Here is a 23,155-nt window from a genome sequence, read left to right on the forward strand (position 1 = left end):
CTGGAAGAGCTCGGGACATTGTCGTGATGGAAGTGTTGGGATTGGTGGAAGTGGGGGGATTGATTTGTGGTAGGTGTTGGGACTGTTGATGGTGGTGGGAATGTTGAGTTTGTTGTGGTAGTCTTCATGGTATTGGGGTTGAGTTTGTGGTATGTATTGTTGATTTGGTTGGGGGGTGGACATGTGTTGTGGTGGTTGTTGTTGGTAATATGGTGGTGGTGGTTGTTGTTGGTAATAAGGTGGTGGTGGTTGTTGTTGGTAAAATGGTGGTGGTGGTTGTTGTTGGTAATAAGGTGGTGGTTGTTGTTGTTGGAAATATGGCTGTTGCATCCGGGGATCGTCCAAATAGAACGGGTCAGACACAATCATTTCTGGATTTGTATTTGCTCTATACCAATCCACATATTCCCTTGTCGGCTTCATTTCGTTGGGCGCCACCGGAAATTGTAGAACATAGTGGGCACGGTCTTTCCACATTTTACGAAACTCCTTAGCAAATTCCTTCCAATTTTAGGCATACCACTGGTGGCTGACTTTTTTTAGATGCCAAGGTTCCATAGACATTGGGGGGCCTGTGATTTCTTGATGCATTCCGAATTGAAGCTTGACACGGTCACTTTGGTGCATCTCCACAGTGGTGAACCGCATTATGGCCGTTTTTGCTGTCCAAACAGCTGCATCTTCGGGGTTGGGTTGATGTTCCAATCCCAAATATGGCCTCCAAATAAACTGCAAAGAAAAAAGTAAATATGTTATTTATCGAGAATGCATGATATTAATAAATCAGTTAGAAGCTGAGTGATTTAGTGGTAATACATCTTGTGCTCGGAGACGATCCAAGAGTTGACGATAAAATATAATTTTATTTTTGGGGGTAAGACTGTAATCCAATCCGGTTGTAATGAACCTAAACAAAAAAAGATAAATAATATTATTTAAAAATATTTATAAAATAAATATACAAAATGAAATAACATCATAAATTTACCTAGTTGCGTAGGGGAAGGAGTAGACATTAGGATTTTCTGGGGCTAGCCTCGGCAATCTCCACCACCCCCATGTTTGGAGCAAAAAAGCACATCCAGAAAATGTACAGTGCTCATTTTGTGCATTTTTACACAAAGAGCTATATAGGAATGCTAATACTGCAGAACCCCAACTATATGTGCTTATTCTATCAATGCCCCCGAGCAAACTCAAGTACATAAAGTTTATGCTATTTCCCGTCCCTTCGGGAAATAGCAAGTTCCCAAACAATAGCATAATGTAAACCCGGGTTTTTATGACTTTTTCTTGTTCGGAGGATTCCTCAGTCAAAGTTATGGAGTCGTGGTACAATTGTAGGCTAGATAATTTAATACCCTGACCCTTGCTTTGGCAGACCCCTCACCCTCGACCAGATCTACCCCCAACATTTGAACACATATTTGGTTAGGCTGTTGAACATTTCCGGTCACAGGCTTACCATCTATTCTAAGACCCAAAAGCATGTACACGTCCTCTAATGTGACGGTACATTCACCAGTTGGTAGGTGAAAAGTGTGTGTCTCAGGTCTCCAACGTTCACACAGAGCCAAAATGAATTTGACATCAATTGTGGCATTTACGACATGCATAACATGACTGAAACCCGCACGCTCTATGTAAGGTACGCACCATGGGTCTGGATAAGGCATTGGGTGTGAACGTTGACGAAATTTCTTAGGATCCTTTAAAAACAAACAATATAAACAATCATTAGATTGGACTTTTAAAAAACTAATTACAAACATACGAAAGAGGCAATGTTCAAGAAAAACTTACGAATGAGGCAATGTTTGCCCTAGTGCCTCTGTGTTCTTGGCCCATGGTAAGAAGAGACATGACTGCAATGTAGAACGAAGCTTGGTGGATGAGAAGTTTCGCCGGAGTTCTCTGAATAAAAGTGTTAGTGGTTGATGAAAACTTGCAAGAATGACCCTCTATTTATACTCGTTTTCAAGTAGACTGAATATGCAAAAATGTGACAAGTGTAAGGCATGCGTGGTAGTGTTGGCATGCATTGGTGCAGACTAGGTGGGAGTTGTCTTGTCTTGGGGAAGACTTGGTGGAATCTGATGATGCAAAAATGTGACAAGTGTAAGGCATGCGTGGGAATCTTGCAGAATAGGTGCAGACTAGGTGGTAGTGTTGGCATGCATTGGTGCAGACTAGGTGGGAGTTGTCTTGTCTTGGGGAAGACTTGGTGGAATCTGATGATGCAAAGGTGTGACACGTGGAAGGCATGCGTGGGAATCCTGCAGAATAGGTGCAGGCTAGGTGGTAGTGTTGGCATGCATTGGTGCAGACTAGGTGGGAGTTGTCTTGTCTTGGGGAAGACTTGGTGGAATCTGATGATGCAAAGGTGTGACACGTGGAAGGCATGCGTGGGAATCCTGCAGAATAGGTGCAAGCTAGGTGGTAGTGTTGGCATGCATTGGTGCAGACTAGGTGGGAGTTGTCTTGTCTTGGGGAAGACTTGGTGGAATCTGATGATGCAAAGGTGTGACACGTGGAAGGCATGCGTGGGAATCCTGCAGAATAGGTGCAGGCTAGGTGGTAGTGTTGGCATGCATTGGTGCAGACTAGGTGGGAGTTGTCTTGTCTTGGGGAAGACTTGGTGGAATTTGATGATGCAAAGGTGTGACACGTGGAAGGCATGCGTGGGAATCCTGCAGAATAGGTGCAGACTAGGTGGTAGTATTGGCATGCATTGGTGCAGACTAGGTGGGAGTTGTCTTGTCTTGGGGAAGACTTGGTGGAATCTGATGATGCAAAGGTGTGACACGTGGAAGGCATGCGTGAGAATATTATTTAAAATAAATAATCAGGTTGTTTAAAATTAATAATTAAGCTTAAATAAAATTGAATAAAAGAGGTTGTTTAAAATAATAAGGCATGCGTGGGAATTATATTTAAAATAATTAATCAGGTTGTTTAAACACATAATGGAAAAAAGAGGTAGTTTAGTATTGGAAGTGTGATATTCAGTATTGGAAGTTCAAGAAGTTTAAGTTTTTGGTGGAAGCAAAGCTAAAGCTGAGACTAAGTTCAGACTATGTGGAGAATACATTTGATGGATAGGCAGTAGACGTGGCAAAATTATTACATGGATGCAGCTCCACGTTGCCTGCAAGTTCTTGCATGCTTTACACGTGTCCAAGTTTTGCATGCGTTGCTCTTGGGGAAGGCTTGGTTGAAGACATGCATGCAAAGATGTGTCGGAATCTTGCAGTATAAATATGCACACACATTTTCACAAAGGTATTCACAATATCTTCACAGCAATCTTCACAAAACCTTCACAATATCATCACAAAACCTTCACAAAACCTTCACAATATCATCACAAAACCTTCACAAAACCTTCACAATATCATCACAAAACCTTCACAATATCTTCACAAAACCATCACAATATCTTCACAAAACCTTCACAAAATATGTCATCTTCATCACAATACAAAATCAAAGCTCACGTCAATGGTGAGACTTATGAATGTGATATGTCTGGCTTCCTATTTAGAAACACCGAATGCACTCGGTTTTGTCTAAATAGAGGAGCTGACTTCTCTTATCTGAAAAGGAAGATTGAGTCCAAACTAAGACAACCCGTGTCCCAAATTTTTTATCAACAACCTTTTTTTTCAGAAAATAACTCTGTCAAGTTTTATAAGTCATTGATACAAAATGACATGGAGACACAATACATGCTTCGTAACCATGAGTACTCTGGTTACGAATACATAGTGTTGTACATTGTGTTGGAACAACCTCAACCAACTCAGAATATTCAATCACAGGTTATTGATCCTGTGATTGATGACGAACAAGATGTTGAGCACCACGTTGAAGACGATGTGGTTGATGATGCTGAAGACGTGGTTGATGACTTGGTGAACCGTCATTCTGAAGACGAAGACCAAGTTCAAATACCTATAGCGCAACGCTACTCACCGCCTGCGCACTTCACAACACTTAACTTGGGCGAGGATGAGCCCTCATCAGATATGTTCTACAACCCATATATGAGGTCTGATGAGGACTTAAAGAAGGGTGACCAATTTCGGACCAAGGAAGAGTGTCTGTTAGCAATAAAGAACTGGAACTTGAAAAACTGTGTTGACTACGATGTTATCAAATCAAATCCGGAAAGATACGTTATTGTATGCAAAAATCCGGAGTGTGGGTATAGGTTGATGGCATCGTACAAGAAGAAACATAATGCGTGGGTGATAGGGTCCATATCTCAAGCTCACATTTGCGTCAACACCAACATGGCACAGGATCATCGCAAACTTAGCCATGATATGATCTGCCATTCCATATTACCTCTAGTTGAGGCTGACCCGTCACTGAAGGTCAAAACAATTATCTCCCATTGTGTGGCTGTTTTCAAATATACACCGTCATACAGAAAGGCTTGGTTAGCGAAAACCAAGGCAATTGAACTAGTATACGGTAACTGGGAGGAATCATACAAACAACTACCACGCTACCTGGCTGCACTACGATTGTATTCACCTGGGACGGTTTCTATAATGGAGACCTTGCCGGCACAATCCCCTGACGGAACTCGTCTAGAAGGTAATGGAATTTTCCATAGACTTTTCTGGGCATTCCGTCCCTGCATCATCGGTTTCACATTCTGCAAACCACTTGTTCAAGTCGATGGAACTTGGCTGTATGGGAAATACAAAGGATCGTTACTGATGGCGGTCGCACAAGATGGCAATTCTAATATTTTCCCAATAGCCTTTGCATTGGTTGAAGGAGAAACGGCTGCTGCTTGGAGTTTCTTCCTTAAGAATCTCCGAACGCACGTGACTCCACAAGCTGGCATCTGTGTGATTTCTGACAGGCACGCTTCAATAGACAGTGCATACAATAATCCAGCAAATGGTTGGCATGACCCCCCGTCTACCCATGTTTACTGCATCAGGCATATCGCTCAAAATTTTATGCGGGAGTTCAAGGATAACTTCTTGAAGCAACATTTGATAAACGCGGGGTATGCATTAAACCAACCTGGATTCCAATACTATCGCCGGGAAATAGTGTTGGCAAATTCTGATGCAGGGAGGTGGATTGATAATATCGACATAGCAAAGTGGACTAGATCATACGACGATGGGGTGAGGTGGGGCCACATGACAACAAATCTTGTGGAATCAATGAACGGCGTCTTTAAGGGCATACGTAACCTCCCGGTAACCGCATTGGTGAGTGCGACCTATTTTCGGATGGCAACGTTGTTCGTAACAAGAGGCAGGCGCTGGCATGAAGTGTTGCAGACGAGTCAGGTATATAGTGATGCCTGCATGAAGTTTATGAGGCAGGAATCTGCCAAAGCCAGCAGCCATCGGGTTACGGAATTCGACCGCCATGGCCACACTTTTAGTGTCAAGGAAACAATTGACCACAACCAAGGGTTGCCCAGACAAGAGTATAGGGTCCTAATACCAGACCGTTGGTGCGATTGTGGTCAATTTCAGGCCTATCGTATGCCTTGTTCCCATGTCATTGCAGCGTGTTCACACAGCCACTTCGATGCATTATCGCTAGTGTCTCCCATCTACAAAGTTGCAACATTGCTCAATGTATACGACAATCCCTTTCCGGTGGTAGCATTGGAGGCGTATTGGCCAGAGTATGACGGGGAAATTGTTTGGCACAACGAATCGATGCGGCGGAATAAAAGTGGTCGCCCAAATAGCAGGCGCATTAGAACTGAAATGAACGTCGCAAAGAAAATGCAGAGGAAGTGTAGCATACGTAGACAACTAGGGCATAATAAGAACAAATGTCCATATCGTGGATCTACTTCCACAACTTAGTTTTCATATTCATAAATCTGTGTACCAATGCTATTTATCATTAAAGTTTACTTTTTATTCCAAATAGAAGATGACACTTGAACAACAAACACAAACATCTAACATTACAACACCAATTACCTGAGAAACAAAAACAAACACTGGAACAAAAACAAGTACTAAAACAAGAACAAGTACTAGAACAATAACAAATACAACAATAACATGACAGACAACCATTAAAATCTAAGAAATTACAACAGTTAACACTATATCGTCTGATCCATGCATCATTTGGATGCAATCAATGTCGCTTTCAACTTCAACTCACCAACGTATTGTTTCTCCAGTTTCAAATGAGAACCTTGTTCTAAGCCTCTGAATCCTTCTAATGACTTCACCAGGTTGGTAATCTCCCTCTAACCAAGACATCAAGGACCTTTTTAGTTGGTCCAACGAACGGATGTTCCAAAATTTCATCTCCATTGGGGGTTTCAAAGGCGAAAAAATAACATGCCCATCCCTTTTTAAGATTACTTGTTCAGGATCCGGGCGCCTTGATGATGTTCGCTGCCATGACGACGGTCTTGGAGATGCCATGAACTCAACTTGATAGAGAAAGTGATAAGAAATAGTGGTGAAGAAAATGCAAGGAAATAACACTTTATTTATAGGAAAAGATCTGGGTTGTACACCAATCTACTTAACCCTAATTAGTGTCGCACTTGATTAATTAGGGTTTCAATTAGGTCATAACTAACAAACTCTGATTATAACCGATCAATAAACCCTAATTATAATTGATAAATTAACCTTAACATGATTAACCCTAATTCTCCCAACAATTTATAAATAATAATATTTACTTATAAATTAAATTAATATATATATATAAATTTATATATATATATATTTATATATATATATATATATATATATATATATATATATATATATATATATATATATATATATATATATATATATATATATATCTTGTAAATAAATATTTATATATATTAATTTACATGTGTATAATATTAATTGTTTATAAATTAAATTAATATATATATATATATATATATATATATATATATATATATAAATTAATATATATATATCTTATAAATAATTTTATTTATATATTTGTGTTAATATAAATTAAAATAATTTATAAAAAATATAAATTTATCAAATATCAAATATTTTAAAAAAAAAATTAAAAAAAAAATATAACATATAAAAAATAAAAAAAAAATAAAAATAAAATGGAATGGGTGTAGGCGCCACTCCTAGTGGCGACTTGCCCTACCCATTAAGGGTAGGCGCCAACTAGGGTGGCGCCTATGTAGTAATTTAGGGCAAAATTTGCACATTTGTGTAATATTTTTGAAAAAATGGTTAATTTTGAAATTTTTTTAAAATTTCTGGATATTTAAAAAAAAAAATTTGAATCTCACAATTTTATTTTATATATTAATATTTTGTTCATATTAAATTTTATATTAATTAAAATAATAATTTTAGTGTTTTAAATTAAATTTGATATAAAATAAAAAAAATTTAAATTAAACTTATAATTTAAAATGATAATTAAAATTAATCTCAAATACATGATATATAATTAAAAACAATAAAAATAAATAACATCACATAATTAATCAAACTTAAATTTCATCATCTTCATGTCCAAAACGTTCACAAATATATTCGACTAGATCTCCTTGAAGTTTACGATGAACTTGTTTTTCTTGAATACTTGCTCTTCTTTGTAGTCTTGTTGCAAGATTCGGATGAGGACCGCTAAATGTTTCAGTTGTTGAGTTATTGATATCCACATTATCATAAGAGTAATCAAAATTACCTCCATATGTATGTCGTTCATCTTCCACAATCATGTTGTGCAATATGATGCAGGCATATATGGTATGCTTGAGAGTGTCCATGTGCCAGGCACGCGCTGGGCCACGTATAATTGCAAATCGAGATTGAAGCACTCCAAATGCTCGCTCCACATCTTTTCTAGCCGATTCTTGATGTTGAGCAAATAATTTTTTCTTTTCTCCCTGTGGCATTGAAATAGTCTTGACAAATGTAGCCCACTCGGGATATATACCATCTGCTAAATAATACCCCATATTATATGGTGTCCCATTGATTGTATATTGCACATTGGGAGCACGTCCTTCCAAAATATCGTTAAACACGTTGGATTGGTTTAGCACATTAATGTCATTGTTTGAACCTGCAATACCAAAAAAAGCATGCCAAATCCATAAGTCTTGTGATGCCACTGCTTCAAGCATGATTGTGGGCTTACTATGATCACCTCGACAAAATTGTCCTTTCCATGCAACAGGACAATTTTTCCATACCCAATGCATACAATCGATGGAACCCAACATACCTGGAAAGCCACGTGACTCTCCCATTTGTAAAAGATGTTCAACATCAGTGTTGTTAGGCTTTCTCAAATACTCAGCGCCAAATACAACATTGACACCCTTAACAAATCTTTCTAAGCACTCAATTGAAGTGCTTTCACCGATTCGAACATATTCGTCTACAAGGTCAGCAGGAGACCCATACGCCAGCATACGAATAGCAGATGTACATTTCTGCAATGGTGAAAGACCCATTTTACCAGTTGCATCGACCCTCATTTGGAAATATTCATCATGATTTCCAAGGGCATCTACAATTCGAAGAAATACATGCCTATGCATTCTGAACCTTCTTCGGAATTGAACATCTGTGTATACTGGGTTTTCCGAGAAGTAGTCATTGAATAATCGATTATGCCTTTCTTCACGACCTCGATCTACCGTTGTTCTTCTCTTTGGCCTAGAGGAACTTCCAGATCGACGTTCATTCTGAAGTTGTTCTTCTTCATCACTGTCGTCCATAAATTCTTTTTCAACCAACTCCCAAAATTCTTGATCGTAATTATTTGAATTGTCTGAATCCATTTAGTGAGTAAAGAATGAGAGAAAAATGAGAAGAATAAGATGAGAATGAGAGAACAATGACATAAGTGGTAGTATATATAATGGTTTGAATAACGGCTAGTTTGAATAACGGCTAGTTTAAATTAAAGTGGTAGTTTGAATAACGGCTAGTTTAAATTAAAGTGGTACTAATGACCATTTTACATAGGTGTTGATAAATTAAAGTGGTACTAATGACCATTTTACATAAGTGATACTAACTACATTCCATATTTTTTTTCATCTTATTACAATATTTTTCATGAATATCTCGTTGACTATCGTTCATAGTAGAAGTGTCTTTCATCATCATTTGCACTACCCTTAATTCTAGCTCGTCCTCCTTAGCTTGCGCAAGTCTATCCATTGTTATTGCTCTTTTATTCTTTGCATCTTGCGTTGCATTTGGAATTTCGGATGCCTTACCCTTCCTTTTTGCTGCTTTTTGTCCCATTGGACGCTCCATTGGTGATGATGAGTTAAACTCATAACTTGAAGTTGTATCTGAGTTCTCCGATGATGCCCCACTAGCATAAGTCTTTGTTATTTTTGCAGAACTTCCAATCGATTCTTCGACGATGCGCCATTTAGCTTCATCTTTTAACAATCGCCATGCATACTCAAGATTGAATGTTGTACCTTGATCCTGAGCAAAAATAGCATGTGCATCTGCCATGACATCGGTCTCGGATGTCCCACTTTTCTTTCCTTTAAGAGCAATTTTGTAACACCCAACAAATTTTTGAACCATGTCATTTATTCTATGCCATTGACATTTTAACTGTCCCCCTAACTTTTCCCGCAATTGCCCACGATATTGGTTATAACTAGCAGCAATTCTTAACCAAAAACTCTCAGCCTTTTGATCAACTCCCACAATTGGATCCTTTGAAACATTGAGCCATGATTGGATAAGTAGTATATCCTCTTCCCTTGTAAATTGCTCTCGAGATCTTTTTTTAACGACAACCCTTTCTTCTTTTTCAGTACCAACTTGAGTAGAAAATGGTGGGACTTGAGTAGAAAATGGTGGAACTTGAGTAGAGAATTCCATACTATTAGAATTCATTTGAGGTATAGGATACATATTTGGTTTGTTTGGTGACGGAAGAAATATGGCGGGGTTTGTTGGCACCGATGGAATTTGAGAATTTTGAGGATTAGGATTTTGATAATTTTGCATGTAATTGAAAAAAGCTTGTTGATAATGAAAATGATTAGGATCCATTTGGCCTAAACAATTGTAATTTGAAGTAAAAAGATGAAATTTTGAATTAAATATTTTGTAAAAAAAATGCTAATGAGAAAAAATTGTTGAAAAAAAATTAAAAGTATAGGAATAAAATGATGAAATTGTGAGAGAGAAATTTCAAATTGAAGAGAAAATAAAAGTGAGAGAAATTTGTGTTGGTAAATTTTTGGAAACCAAAATTATATTTATAATAAAAAATATGTTAAAAATATAAATAAAAAAATAAGTAGCCGTTGAATGCTACTTTCTAAATAAAAAAATAGAAAAAAAGAAAGTAACTGTTGCATGACAGACTACTTTCTAAATAAAAAAATAGAAAAAAAGAAAGTAACTGTTGCATGCTGAAACACTGACCTTGCCATGTTGGCGAACTCCATCCATTGAACAGTGAAATAACTGCTTCCACTCTGACAAACTGGTTGAAAAACTACAGAACTGTTACCGTTGGAGATACTCTAATTATGTTAAAAATGTGATTATTAGTTGTAATTAATTGTGATTAAGTAAATATTAGTATATGATAAAGTGAATATAAAAAAGTTTAATGCAGATGACAGTAATGAGTAATGACTTAGAAAAAAAAAATTAAATAAATATTAATAAAGTAAATATAAAAAGATTTAATACAGGATAATCTAGGATAATAATATAAATGAATAAAGTATTTATTTTTAATTATGTAATAGAGATAATTAAGATAATATACTCTTCAATATTTTTTACAAAATACATTAATACTTTTTAATTTAAAAAATTAATTAATTAATTAAAATTCTTAAAATAAGTTTCTAAGTCCCTAACCTCTTCTAGCTTTAGCATGAGCACAATTCACAAAATAGCAATATGGTGTCTATTAAAAAAGGTACTCTCCGTAAAACAAAAACAAAAACTATTTTTTATTTTTTAATAAATTATAAGTAAAAAATATCAAATTTTAATTCATTTTAATATTTTATTTTTAAAATTCATTTTTTAGAAACAAAATTAATATAAATTATATTTAATTTGATTTCTCTCTCTATTTTTATATTTTTCTATAAAATAAATCTTAATAGACACAATTTTTTTAATTAATCGATAGTTATTACTGATTACCGGTTAGGATTCGGGCCTATAGAAAAGGCTTCACTGGGCTTACCATTGACCGGTCCTGGAAAATTTTACCTTGTACCCCTACAGTTAGCCTCATACCCCTACAATTTTTTAAAAATTCTCATTCTATCCTTTTTGGTATTTTAAAAAAATTATTAAAAATTATAAAAATAAAAATAATTAAAAAAAAAAACGCACCGGAACACTTCAAAGAAGAGTTCCGGTGAATTAAAAAAAAGGATGACTACCGGAACACTTTTTAAAAGAGTTCCGGTTTAGACCATCCAAACCGGAAGTCTTTAAGAAAGACTTCCGGTATACAACCAACCAAACCGGAAGACTTTCTAAAAGACTTCCGGTTCAGTGCCCCAAAAGCCAACAAACCGGAACTCTTTAGACATGTGTTCCGGTATACATTACATGAACCGGAAGACTTACTCTGAGTGTTCCGGTTTACAATGGTAAAAAGTGAAAAATTGTTTTTCAGAAGTCTTCAGACGAAAATGGTAAAAAAATTTAGAAATGAAAAATATACCCTATTTATATGAGAGTATTTTGGTCAAAAAAAATATAAATATAGGGGTGTGAGTATAATTATAGGGGTACGGGATAAAGTTTTCCCGATCCTGAGATTGTAGGCAAATAGCTAGAAGTAGAAGATGATCAAGGAAGATTATTGCTCAAACTATTCAAATGGCCTATCATTATAGGATATTATAACATTGTTTGATCGATTTAGTATGCGATCTCATCTAATGTGAATAAGACTTGTGTTAGTATTATTCTTGTCCAATGTGCATCTCTCTCGGTGTTGCTATGAAATTCTAATATAATAGTTGAACATTTGAATTTGTAAAGCATTTTAGCAGGGTTGGTTATTAGTATTGCTCAGTGACACATGTCACTGTATTGATATGTTTTCTCATCAACTTCAATGATATACTTATATTAATGCTCAGTGACATTTTCTTTCCCTTTTATTGATTTTGGTAGTAGTTCTGATAAACATTGGTTTATTTTCTAATCTAACTTGTTCCTATAAGACATCCATTTATAAAATTAAAAAAATTAATTATATATTTTTATTAAAATCAATACACAATTTCTAATACAAAATTATTTTATTTAATTTTTATTTTGTGTTCCTGATAGACACGTTAGAATTACTCATAAATAAATTGAGAAAAGAACCTTTTAAAAATAATATGAACTTTATATTAAATGGGAAAAGAATGGGTTGAAAGTTGAATCAATGGAGAAATTACGAAAAGTGGTAAACGAGATAGCATATAAGAAGAATCTCAGTAAACTATCTCCTCTTCGTTTCTCTCTTCTCCCTTTCCTTTCCGTTTCATCGTCTTTCTACAAACTCGCTCTCTCAATTCGCCGCCGTTTCTTTCTTTCTCAAGTTCATCGTTTGCCACTTCCTGTTATCAGCGTCGGAAATTTAACATGGGGAGGTAATGGCAAGACGCCAATGGTTGAGTTCATTGCTGCCTTCTTTGCTCGTTCCGGAATTTCACCTCTTGTTCTTTCTAGGGTATTCCCTTTTTTCTTTAATTTGTGTGACATTACTTTTCCGTGATTTTGTTCATCTGCTTCAATTTTATTATCCGTGCTGGTTAATTCTGAGATTTTGGAAGATAAAATGGAATGGAAAAATGTATCTGTTAATTGTTTAATTCAATAGCTTCAATTATTCAACAAGAGAATAAAAAACGTATGCTGACTAGATAGGATATGATTAGAAATTAAAATATTAGAGAGTCTTGGGTAAAGAAGATAGTGGAAAATAGATTTAGCTGATTCAGGCAAGTTAAGAGAAGATAGGTAGATTCAGTGGTAAATAGAGTAGATCAGATGGAGAGAAGTCAAACAATTAGATAGAAAAAGAGAGACCTAAAAGAAGATATTAAAAAAGATCTTGCGGTTAACAATTTTGATAGAAGCATGGTCATGGATAGAGCATTATGATGAAAGTTGATTCATGTAGCCGATCACACTTAATAGGATAAAGTTTGGTTGTTGTTGTTGTAATGGATTCAATGATTAGATGCATATTTGTTTTCTAGAGACCGGAATTTTGATTTTAGGAGAGAAGCATGAAAATTCAATACTCAATAGCAGAGAACTCAATTAGGGTTTATCAAAAATGCTATTATGAAGGGAAATAAAAAGGTTGAAGTGATTTGCAAAGTGACAATAGTTCTTTGACTTGGATAAGTGCTGTCAACTGCGGTTTGCGAAAAATAGTCATTTGATCGATATCCGCTACTCAACGGTGCTGTAGGGTGTAGCACGCTATAGCCGATATTTGACAATATTTGTACTCAATAGCTAATTTCAAAGCAATATCGATTTGTTAGCGATTGTTATTACGAGCAGTGTAGTCAAGATTGAATGTTGGATCGTAAGATTGTAAGATCTTACGTGCTAAGGATGCTGATAGTGCTACGATTAGAGAAAGATCATTTTTGTCGGTGACGTGATCACGATCAGGCTTTTTGAAGCTAGATCATAAAAAAAAAGTGACAGGGCTTTTTTTATGTCTGTATTGTAATTTTCATGTTTTTTGTATATATGTGTGTATATATGTATGAAATTACCATTTTTCCCTTTAGTAGGATCTTATGTGTCGTGCTAACAATCCGAGTTTTAAGATCTTTCAGATGCCCATCAATCCTACTTAAAATCTCGTGCTTGACTACATTGATTACAAGTGTTTAAATGATTACTTTAGTATGATAATTGGCTAACTAGTGAATATTAAAATGGTTAACAATAACCCTTGGTTATGGCTCATTTTCTTGATTATGCAGTTCCCGAGTTATTGAAGATATTGCATCCTCCATATCAAATTCTAACTGAAGTACTCAACTTCTGTATGTTAGGATTAGCTTATTTAAGGTTTTCTACAAGCATAAACTGTTATGATACTTTTGGGGGGAACTTATAGAAACATCTTATTTCATAAGCTCTATAGGATAGCTTATATAACAACTTATAACTTATATGAAAATAATTTGACTTTATTTTATCTTTTTGTTATAGAATAGCTTATGCTTAAGCATTTATATTATGAACACTTATGCTATAGATGCTTAATTAACTATTTAACCAAACAGGGTCTTACGTAGTAAGTTGCTTAGCTTGTTTCATTTCTATCTTCCTTTTACAGGGTTATGGTGGTGGTGATGAAGTTAACATGCTTCAGAGGCATTTACTTGGAACATCAACTAAGTTTGGTGTTGGCGCGAAACGAGCTGTTGTTGCTAGTCATTTGATCCAAAAATATGGCTACATTGATATTCGCAAGACTTCATTGTATGAGAAACAAAACCTTAACTGGAAGGCCCATAATTCTCTTGATTCAGAAAAGATTGGGATTGTAGTTCTTGATGATGCAATGCAGGTAAAAAGTAACACAAGTCTCTCCCACACTACCCTTGTTTGTTTTCCCTTGTATTAATCTCTACTATTTCATGATTTGCTTCTCAGTTACAAGCTTGAAAACATTTTGTGCCCCAATTTTGATTTGGTCCATTTGTTATGTTCATTATTGTTTTGCTTCACCGACATGACATTTGCTCTAATTCAAGTCATACATATGCAAGGTAGCATTGGAGCTTATGGCGAGATTTGGATATTGTGATGGTCAATGGATTAACTCTTTGGGGTAACGGCCGACTACTGCCACTTGGACCTTTAAGAGAGCCTTTGACTGCACTCAGACGAGCCAATGTAGTTGTAATCCATCATTCAGACTTGGTATGATAAAATGATATTTTTTTGCAGAAAATGATTAAATGATATTAAATAGTTCCTTTTCAAAGAAACTTATTTGCACTTTTTTGTGCCAAGTTTTTCTTCTTCAGTTAGTATTCAGCAAATCTATGAGCATAACATCGTACTGTGAATTGTGCTTTTGGAGATTCTTAGGTTTCTGACCGTGTTCTCGAAGATATTGAGTCTATGGTCCAAGGAATTAAAAAGTCTGTTCCTATTTTCTTCACAAAAATGGATCCAACTTACCTATTTGAGGTGGGAAACATCAATGCTAAAATATTGTTGACAGCTCTTCATGAAGCTACTATTTTATGCGTTTCCGCTATTGGTTCTCCGGAACCTTTTGTGAAGCGGGTTCAAGAGGTATTCCTCTTTACTCATCTTCCGTCAACTAAATAGAATATATACCCTTATAATCGGTGAATCGTCTAACAACAAAAACAACATAGTCTTATTCTATTAAGTGGGATCGACTACATCAATCAAACGATGTCATCGGTGAATAGTCTAAATACAAACATATTAATTGAACTTTTCATTTTTACATGTTAAAGACTATCTACCATTTTGTTTAAAATTATGAAATTCTTTGACATGAAAGGATTCTTATATAAGTAAAATTAATGTTGTATATGTTTTAAGTGAATTTTCTCTTTCGTTTCCACTTACTTTCTTTCTATTTATTATTTCTAAAGTGCAGATGGGAGCACTGTATGTTGATCGAATAGATTTCAGCGATCATCACAAATTCCATGCCAGGGTACATTTATCTTCTGAACCAAATAATCTGTTGCTTTAAGTAAACTTTTGAACCCGCCGCCCGTTCTTTTTGACACCATGCTGTTAAATAAGCAGTGGTCTGTGAGAAAACTGCATGAAGATCATATTGAGTGCTTCCACTGTGGCTGCTTTCATTTACTTGTGTATGTGGTGTAGTTTTACATTGACTAAAAAGCTATATATTCAATTAATCCAGGATATTGGTACGATCAGAGCCAGACTTGGAGAACTAGAGAGGAAGTTTGGTTTCAAACCAATTGTTGTAATAACTGAGAAGGTAATTAGACATGATTTGTGCTGTGTTGCGCATGTATATGAATTCCATATACATGTTTTTATCCTTACTTATTAAACTTTCCATTTTGGCAGGATTATGATAGGGACCCTGAAATTCTTAAGCAACTTTATCCATTTAAAACTTATGTTCTGTGTTCTACATTGAAGATTTTGCCCTATAGAGGAAACAATGAAGATAGCTTTAAGAAATTTCTTAAGGACAAGTTGAAATTAGAATTGCCTGCAGCGGATTAATTGCTTGCCAATCCCTCTGTTTTGCAAAATGGTTGTATTTTTCCGGTAGAAACCGGATAACCCGTGCAACTACAGAGACTAATCTCAAGCCGGAGAGGACCACAATGGACGACAAACCTCTTCTCAAGAGAATTTAACACAACTTCATGTCTAGGGCTTCGTTTCGAACTCTGGACTTCTGGTTAAACTTTAAGAGATCCCATATCAATTCATCCAAGTGTTCTTGAGTTAAGAGTTTACTAGTACATTCTAAGGAGACAAGTTTTTTGAAATATCTATTCTCTTATAGGAACCATTAATTATAGAGTTTGATTGGGGACAATCTATTTTGGAACAACCCATTTTAAACTAACTTTTCAACATAAAATCAACTTAATTTTCCTTCTACTCCACTCAATGCAACCATAGAAATTAAATCAATTTAAATTTCCTACCAGTCCAACATACAAAAATATGTCTATTTTGTAGGTGAATAAATCATAGACACGTTGCAAAAGAAAGAAACAAAATCATGATGCAAGATGTTTTCCCACTTAAATGCACTCCGCAAGTGGCTTGGCATATATCACTATTGATTAGTTGGCTCTCAAAGTTTACACCTACACCCCATATGAAAAGCAGGTTTTGCCACAACTGTCACAATGCTTTTTTGTGTTCAAGTTTCTTTATACCACCCTTCTATTTTTATCACCATCTTCGTTCAAGTAAACCAACTTTTTTTAGCATTGATGTGTTTAATTGTCCAACTCATATTGGTGTAAAATACAATTCAGATACATCTGATACAATTATTTTTAAAACTGTCATAGACGTACGTTTGTATACTGTTACAAACGTTTATCTATTAGTATCGCATCTGATATCAGTATATAGTTGACAACCGATCAAATAAAGAGATCTATTATTAGTAGGACCAGTAATAATACAAAACAAATCATAGTAAATTGATGATGTTATCTAGAGAGTCCCCTTTGCTCCACTACCTCTAGCTACTTAGTCTAGCAATTAAAAAATCCCCACCTATCTTTTAGCATCAATTCATATTTACATCATTAAATCTCTAACCAACACTTCTCAACCACAATTCCACAATCTATAAAAACAAAAAAAACAAATCATATCCTAGTACACAATTTCCAAAATGGACTACTTAGATATGATGAAAAAATCCTTTCTCTTTATCTCTTTCTTCCTATTCAATTTAGGATTCTTAGAAGCTCAAAAGGTTCCTGCTGTTTATGTGTTTGGAGACTCACTTGTTGATGTTGGAAACAACAATTACTTGAATGGTACCTTTGCAAAGGCTATTTTTCCTTACTATGGTATTGATTTTCCAACTAACAAACCTGCTGGGAGATTTAGTAATGGCAAGAATGCTGCTGATTTGATTGGTAAGTTACTCTAAATTCCCTCTCTTGATTCTTCCAACATTCATACAAATTCTGGAAGCTGAACTATTCTATGGTCAAGCCTTCAAGGCAGACTATCGCAAAGAGTTCAAAATAATAAGACTTTATAAAACATGTCAGAGTGAGTCTCTTTCTATAGGATTGATGTTTTGTTTATATTTGCATCAAATGAATGGTTGTGATTTGGCAGCTGAAAAGCTAGGATTGTCCACTTCACCACCTTACCTCTCCTTAGTATCTTCTATGGTCAAAAACAGCAAAAGCAATGTATCATTCTTGAATGGTGTTAACTTTGCCTCTGGAGGTGCTGGAGTCTTTAATGGCACAGATCAAAGCTTTGTAAGTAAAAGTTTACAAAATTCTAATTCTTTCTTTTCTTTCTCCAACTTTATTTTTGTCTTTGAATAGTAAACATTACAAGTCCAACTTTTTTTTGTAGTGGAAATCAATACATATGACAAAACAAGTGGAGTACTATTCACAAATGTATGAACAATTGACACATCAAATAGGAGCATCTAAACTTCAAAAACACATCTCAGAATCCATCTTCTTTGTTGTGATCGGCAATAATGATATCTTCGATTACTTTAATTCAATCGATCTTCAAACGAATAACACGCAACAACAGTATGTCAAATCCATGGTTTCTTCATTAAAACTGCAACTACAGGTAAGCACAATGGTTCCTTCATTTATCATAACTATTTTTTCAACAATACGGCGCGGCCAAATGCAGGCAAGTGCAACCGTAATTACTATTGTGATGTCTAAAACTATTATATTGTGAAAATGTGAAAGAGTCAAAATTTATGTTGTTTATGGATTTTCATTTTGCTATGGTAATTTTTTGGCAGAAATTATACAAAAATAGTGCAAGGAAATTCGAGATTGCTGGGGTTGCTGCAATCGGATGCTGTCCTGCGTTGCGGCTCAAGAACAAAACCGAATGCTTCTCAGAAGCCAATTTATTGTCTGTTCAATATAATAAACAGCTTCAATCTATGCTAAAAAAATGGCAATTGGAGAACAAGAACTTAACTTATTCATACTTTGATACTTATACTGCCATCCAAGACCTCATTCAGAATCCAACTTCTCATGGTATTATCATATTCTCCTCCGTCTTTTTATATTTGACATCTCGATGGAACTCTGGATTACTTGAGTCTCGTTCCCTGTTAAACACAGATACACACAAATACGAACACCTGATACAGTGACATTGACAAGTCAGCACTAGTAATAATTTGAAAAAGTGAATAAATTAACCATAATCACGTGTGTCCGTATCTTGTTGGTATCGGACACAGACACGTGTCAGACACTAGATACACCTCTGTTCAAAGGTGAGCTAAAAATATATTAGTACCTCTTAAACCTAATACTAGAGTCTTTTTTTTTTCTTTTCAGGATTTATAAATCTACGAACACCTGATACAATGACACTGACACGTCAGCACCAGTAATAATTTGAAAAAATGAATAAATTAAACATAATTACGTGTGTATGTATCTTGTTGGTATCAGACACAGACACGTGTCAGACATCAGACACACCTCTGATCAGAGGTGTCAGTGCTACCGAGCTCGCTCCCTTGAGATTTGGATGGTTAAACTAAAAATGTATTACTATCTCTTAAACCTAATACTAGAGCCATTTTTTTTCTTCAGGATTTGTAGATGTGAAAGCTGCATGTTGTGGAATTGGTGAACTGAATGCTCAGTTTCCATGTCTACCAAGTGCAAACATTTGTAGCAATAGACAAGATCATATTTTTTGGGATTCAGTTCATCCTACTGAAGCAACTACTCGCATAATTGTGGATAGACTTTATAATGGACCTTCACAATACACATCTCCTGTTAATATGAAAGAGTTACTTCATGTATCAAATGCCAAATCACTTTTTCCCTTCAATTTTTTCATTTTGTTGAGTTTGATGGTTACTTGTTATCAAATAAAAGCAAAGTAAAACATGGAAAGAAAGAAATTGTATCACAACATGGGTTATCATGTGAAAAGTGAGGGTGTAACAGAAATATAAGATTTAGATGATTGATTAATGAATTAGTTATAACTTCTGTAGAGTTATTGGTTGATTGATTAGTGCAACCTACATCATAATTTGTGATTGTGAGGTTTACTCTTGTCCAAACTTTGATTTCTTTATAATTTTATTTTTATTTTTTAAAATTAAGTTTTGTATTTAGTTTTTATGTTTTAAAATTTGTGTTTTTAAGTTATTTACTTTATATACTTTTATATGGGGGCCGAGAAAGATAAATTTATGCAAAAGTAAAAGGGTTAATTTTTCAACAATTAGGTAAAGATAAGTTATCGAGACTCCGTTCCGTTTGTTTTAGTTTTTTTTAAATAATTTTTATAATATTACATATTTTTTTTTGGAAAAAAAAATTATAATTTTTTTTTTAAAATTCAAATAAAAAACTAGTTTAAATATTATTTTAGATATTCATCTACAATTTTTGAAACTAAAACAAACAGATCCTATGTGTACATTTAAATAATTTGTTAGTTGAGATAGATAGATATGTAAAATTTTACATTAGAAGACATTTTTTCGATCAAAAAAGGTTAGGCAAGTGTAAGAATGCAAGGGAGCCAAATCTTTCTCATATCTACGAAGGTTGTGGGAATGTTAGAATCAATCAAGTCTTAGTGAGACTAGATAATTAAACAAATTAGTTGTGTTCTAATACTTACAACATCACTAATCGATGAAGAATAAAGCAAAGAACCATGTTTTGACGGAATTGTGCACATGCGAATAAGGACAAAGGGTGACACGGTCTATACCTTGTGTTCAATATAGACATAAGGGCAAAGGGGTAATTATACACATAATTATTATCACGGGAGGTTTTGTCAGATCACATGACATTTTCGTGACTTGGGTAGCAGTGATGTGTTGTTAGATACCGCTCACTGTTTATTATGTTAAATGCGTGATTTAATATAATTGCCAACGTCGCGAAAACCTAAAGGGTCACACACAAAGGACGGATTGATGAGAGATAGAGTAACTAAGGAACATCGTAAGATACGGTGCACTTAAGTGGAATACGAAATATGGTAAAGTACCAAATACTTAAGTGATTTTGGCATATTATGAGATATGGGCCAAAATACACTTAAGTGGGCTTTTTAGCTTGAAGCCCACACAAGTGGTTCTATAAATAGAACCCTTGGGTAGAAGCATTGTCACTCCACTCAGACTCAAACTCAAGTGAAGACTTGGAGTTTCGTTTCCCTCTCTATCTCACTCAAAGCCTTCATTCGTACCAGCTAGCACTGAGATTGAAGGAATCCGTTCGTGTGGACTGAGTAGAGACGTTGTCATCGTTCAACGTTCGTGATCGCCCCGTGGATTTGTATCCAAGATTTTGATCGTTACAAGAGATCTGCACCAAAGGTTTGAATCGCCACAAGAGGTAACGATTCTATCACTGATCATGCCCATTCGTAAGGATCACTAAATGGAGAAATTTTTAAATTCCGCTGCGCCTTGGATGGTAATTCTCCTTCAGTGGTATCAGAGCCACTTACAAAACCATGAATCTGATAATTGTTTTTGTTCTGTATTAATATGATTAAAGACATAATGAATCAAAGATTAAATTGAGATCTATCAAGTTACATATATATGATATATGTAATCCTGATGCAAAATACATTATATATGATATAGTGTTCTCGTTTCGTTCATTCAAACACTCAATGATTGTTTTCCTTTGAGCGATCAATGGTCGTTTGCTTCTTGATCCGACATTAGTATGGTGAAGCAATGACGTGTTGATCAATCATACTGAATTAACAATTGAGATGTGTTTGACGGTCTGAAATTGGTGCATCAGGGTTAGTGACGGCACAAGGGTTGTGTTGCCAGAGAGTTATGCGATTGGGGTTTGACTGCACAAGAGTTGTGCTTTCTAAACACTTTTTGGAACAATGTTAACCGGTTAACGCATATGGTTAACCGGTTAACGCAATACGAAATAAATTTTTTTAATTTTTCAAACAGTGTTAACGGTTAACGCATATGGTTAACCGGTTAACGCAAGGCGGAAAACAATTTTCCAAGACATTTTCAAACAGTGTTAACCGGTTAACGCATTTGGTTAACCGGTTAACGCAAGGCAGAAAAGAATTTTTTGCACAGATTTCAAACAGTGTTAACCGGTTAACGCATATGGTTAACCGGTTAACGCAAGGCAAAATTCACCCGTTCGGCTAACTCAGTGCTTTAAAAGTATCAAGTGTTGATGCGAAAAGCGACATTGTTTTTAAATGAATTGTTCATTAAAATGTGGTGATCGGTCGTCGAGATTTAATTTGATTTTAATTAATTAAAATAATAAAGTGTTTATTATTGTCTTGTGGTGATCGGTTATGGCCTTAGTCTTCCTTTATTTTGTTTTGGGTTTTAAAATACGACTTGCGTGTCGTGCCTCTCTCTTAATCTCCCAAATGCAACTTCTTTTCTCATCTCACTCCCTCGTATGTAAAACGAGTTTCTTTTGTAATGTAATGATATGAAGAAAGCAAAGAAGTCAGTGCCAAAGGAGGACAACCTTGAAGATCTTGCTTGGAGAAGCTTAGATCGTTGTAGGTTAGCTTAGGTTCTCTCATTGGCTTGGGAGAACAATTGCGCTAGGGGTCATAACTGTTTCATTTTAATTATATGTATGTTGATGCATGTGAATGTATGTTGATGCATGTGAGAGACGATTTATATGATAAACAAGCCGGTGAGATCAGAAAAATTGCAATTCCCTCAAATTAAATATTAAGTTTATGCTTTCCAAGTTTTAACACTCATAAAGACTAGTATCAAATAATGTAGGTTTCGCCTACGCGAGGTGCATGTTCTATATTAGTAAGGTGCGATGGGATAATTGTAATATCCAACTGTTAAAACAATGGGTCAAACTTAACTAAACAAATTATAATAAGATTATATATATGTTTAGAAGCAAGAGTTGGGAATGATCCATATGATGGATTGGAATAAGGAGTTATTCACCCAACTGAAATTTTCGAGAGTTGTATGAGATACAATTGGAAGGAGTTCCTACCTAAATAACCTAGTTTTGTGTAATCCGCCTACGCGGACTTAGAAGGAAGTGAAATATGGATCTCGACCCACTAGAAAATCTTCCAATGGGATTTTCCGAATCAAATGATGAGGGTCATTTGTTTTGAATAAAATAGTGGAAGCATATTTAATTAAAGGCCTAATTAAATATGTCAATGATACTTATATTTTCATTAATCCTTATGTAGATTACCTTGACAGGAAACACCTCTAACAACATCCTGCGATCAATCCTTGATAAAGAAAAATTGTCTGGGACAAATTTTCTGGATTGACACCGAAACCTGAGGATTATCCTCAAACATGATAAAAAGCTGTATGTCTTGGAGACACCTGTTCCTGAAGAGGAACCTCCTAGTTCTGC

The 23,155-nt window shown here is 35.2% G+C and overlaps 4 protein-coding genes across 4 annotated transcripts; 2 read left to right on the plus strand and 2 right to left on the minus strand.

The window, feature by feature from the left end:
* Positions 1–7,501: 7,501 nt before the first annotated feature.
* On the minus strand, positions 7,502–8,803 carry LOC127080818 (uncharacterized). Its single transcript, XM_051021111.1, has one exon. The coding sequence runs from the start codon at positions 8,801–8,803 to the stop codon at positions 7,502–7,504; it is 1,302 nt and encodes a 433-aa protein (XP_050877068.1).
* A 235-nt stretch (positions 8,804–9,038) lies between these two features.
* LOC127080819 (glutathione S-transferase T3-like) lies at positions 9,039–10,049 on the minus strand. Its single transcript, XM_051021113.1, has one exon. The coding sequence runs from the start codon at positions 10,047–10,049 to the stop codon at positions 9,039–9,041; it is 1,011 nt and encodes a 336-aa protein (XP_050877070.1).
* Positions 10,050–12,375: 2,326 nt separating this feature from the next.
* Positions 12,376–16,649, plus strand: LOC127084897 (probable tetraacyldisaccharide 4'-kinase, mitochondrial). Its single transcript, XM_051025418.1, has 7 exons — positions 12,376–12,705; positions 14,344–14,577; positions 14,784–14,933; positions 15,105–15,314; positions 15,652–15,711; positions 15,928–16,008; positions 16,101–16,649. The coding sequence occupies exons 1-7, from the start codon at positions 12,418–12,420 to the stop codon at positions 16,260–16,262; spliced, it is 1,185 nt and encodes a 394-aa protein (XP_050881375.1). The 5' UTR covers positions 12,376–12,417; the 3' UTR covers positions 16,263–16,649.
* A 222-nt stretch (positions 16,650–16,871) lies between these two features.
* Positions 16,872–19,762, plus strand: LOC127084898 (GDSL esterase/lipase At5g55050). Its single transcript, XM_051025419.1, has 5 exons — positions 16,872–17,653; positions 17,862–18,010; positions 18,111–18,344; positions 18,529–18,775; positions 19,346–19,762. The coding sequence occupies exons 1-5, from the start codon at positions 17,404–17,406 to the stop codon at positions 19,645–19,647; spliced, it is 1,182 nt and encodes a 393-aa protein (XP_050881376.1). The 5' UTR covers positions 16,872–17,403; the 3' UTR covers positions 19,648–19,762.
* Positions 19,763–23,155: the final 3,393 nt, after the last annotated feature.

Source organism: Lathyrus oleraceus, chromosome 5, assembly GCF_024323335.1.
Source record: "Lathyrus oleraceus cultivar Zhongwan6 chromosome 5, CAAS_Psat_ZW6_1.0, whole genome shotgun sequence".
In the NCBI taxonomy this organism is placed as follows: Eukaryota; Viridiplantae; Streptophyta; class Magnoliopsida; order Fabales; family Fabaceae; genus Lathyrus; species Lathyrus oleraceus.

Excerpts from the sequence above, each read along its gene's own strand:
- LOC127084897 (XM_051025418.1), top strand. The coding sequence starts at position 12,418 with ATGGAGAAATTACGAAAAGTGGTAAACGAGATAGCATATAAGAAGAAT. Across the intron at positions 15,315-15,651 it reads TTGTGAAGCGGGTTCAAGAG|ATGGGAGCACTGTATGTTGA; the intron begins GTATTCCTCTTT and ends TCTAAAGTGCAG. Across the intron at positions 16,009-16,100 it reads TTGTTGTAATAACTGAGAAG|GATTATGATAGGGACCCTGA; the intron begins GTAATTAGACAT and ends CCATTTTGGCAG.
- LOC127080819 (XM_051021113.1), bottom strand. The coding sequence starts at position 10,049 with ATGGATCCTAATCATTTTCATTATCAACAAGCTTTTTTCAATTACATG.
- LOC127080818 (XM_051021111.1), bottom strand. The coding sequence starts at position 8,803 with ATGGATTCAGACAATTCAAATAATTACGATCAAGAATTTTGGGAGTTG.
- LOC127084898 (XM_051025419.1), top strand. The coding sequence starts at position 17,404 with ATGGACTACTTAGATATGATGAAAAAATCCTTTCTCTTTATCTCTTTC. Across the intron at positions 17,654-17,861 it reads GAATGCTGCTGATTTGATTG|CTGAAAAGCTAGGATTGTCC; the intron begins GTAAGTTACTCT and ends GTGATTTGGCAG. Across the intron at positions 18,011-18,110 it reads ATGGCACAGATCAAAGCTTT|TGGAAATCAATACATATGAC; the intron begins GTAAGTAAAAGT and ends TTTTTTTTGTAG.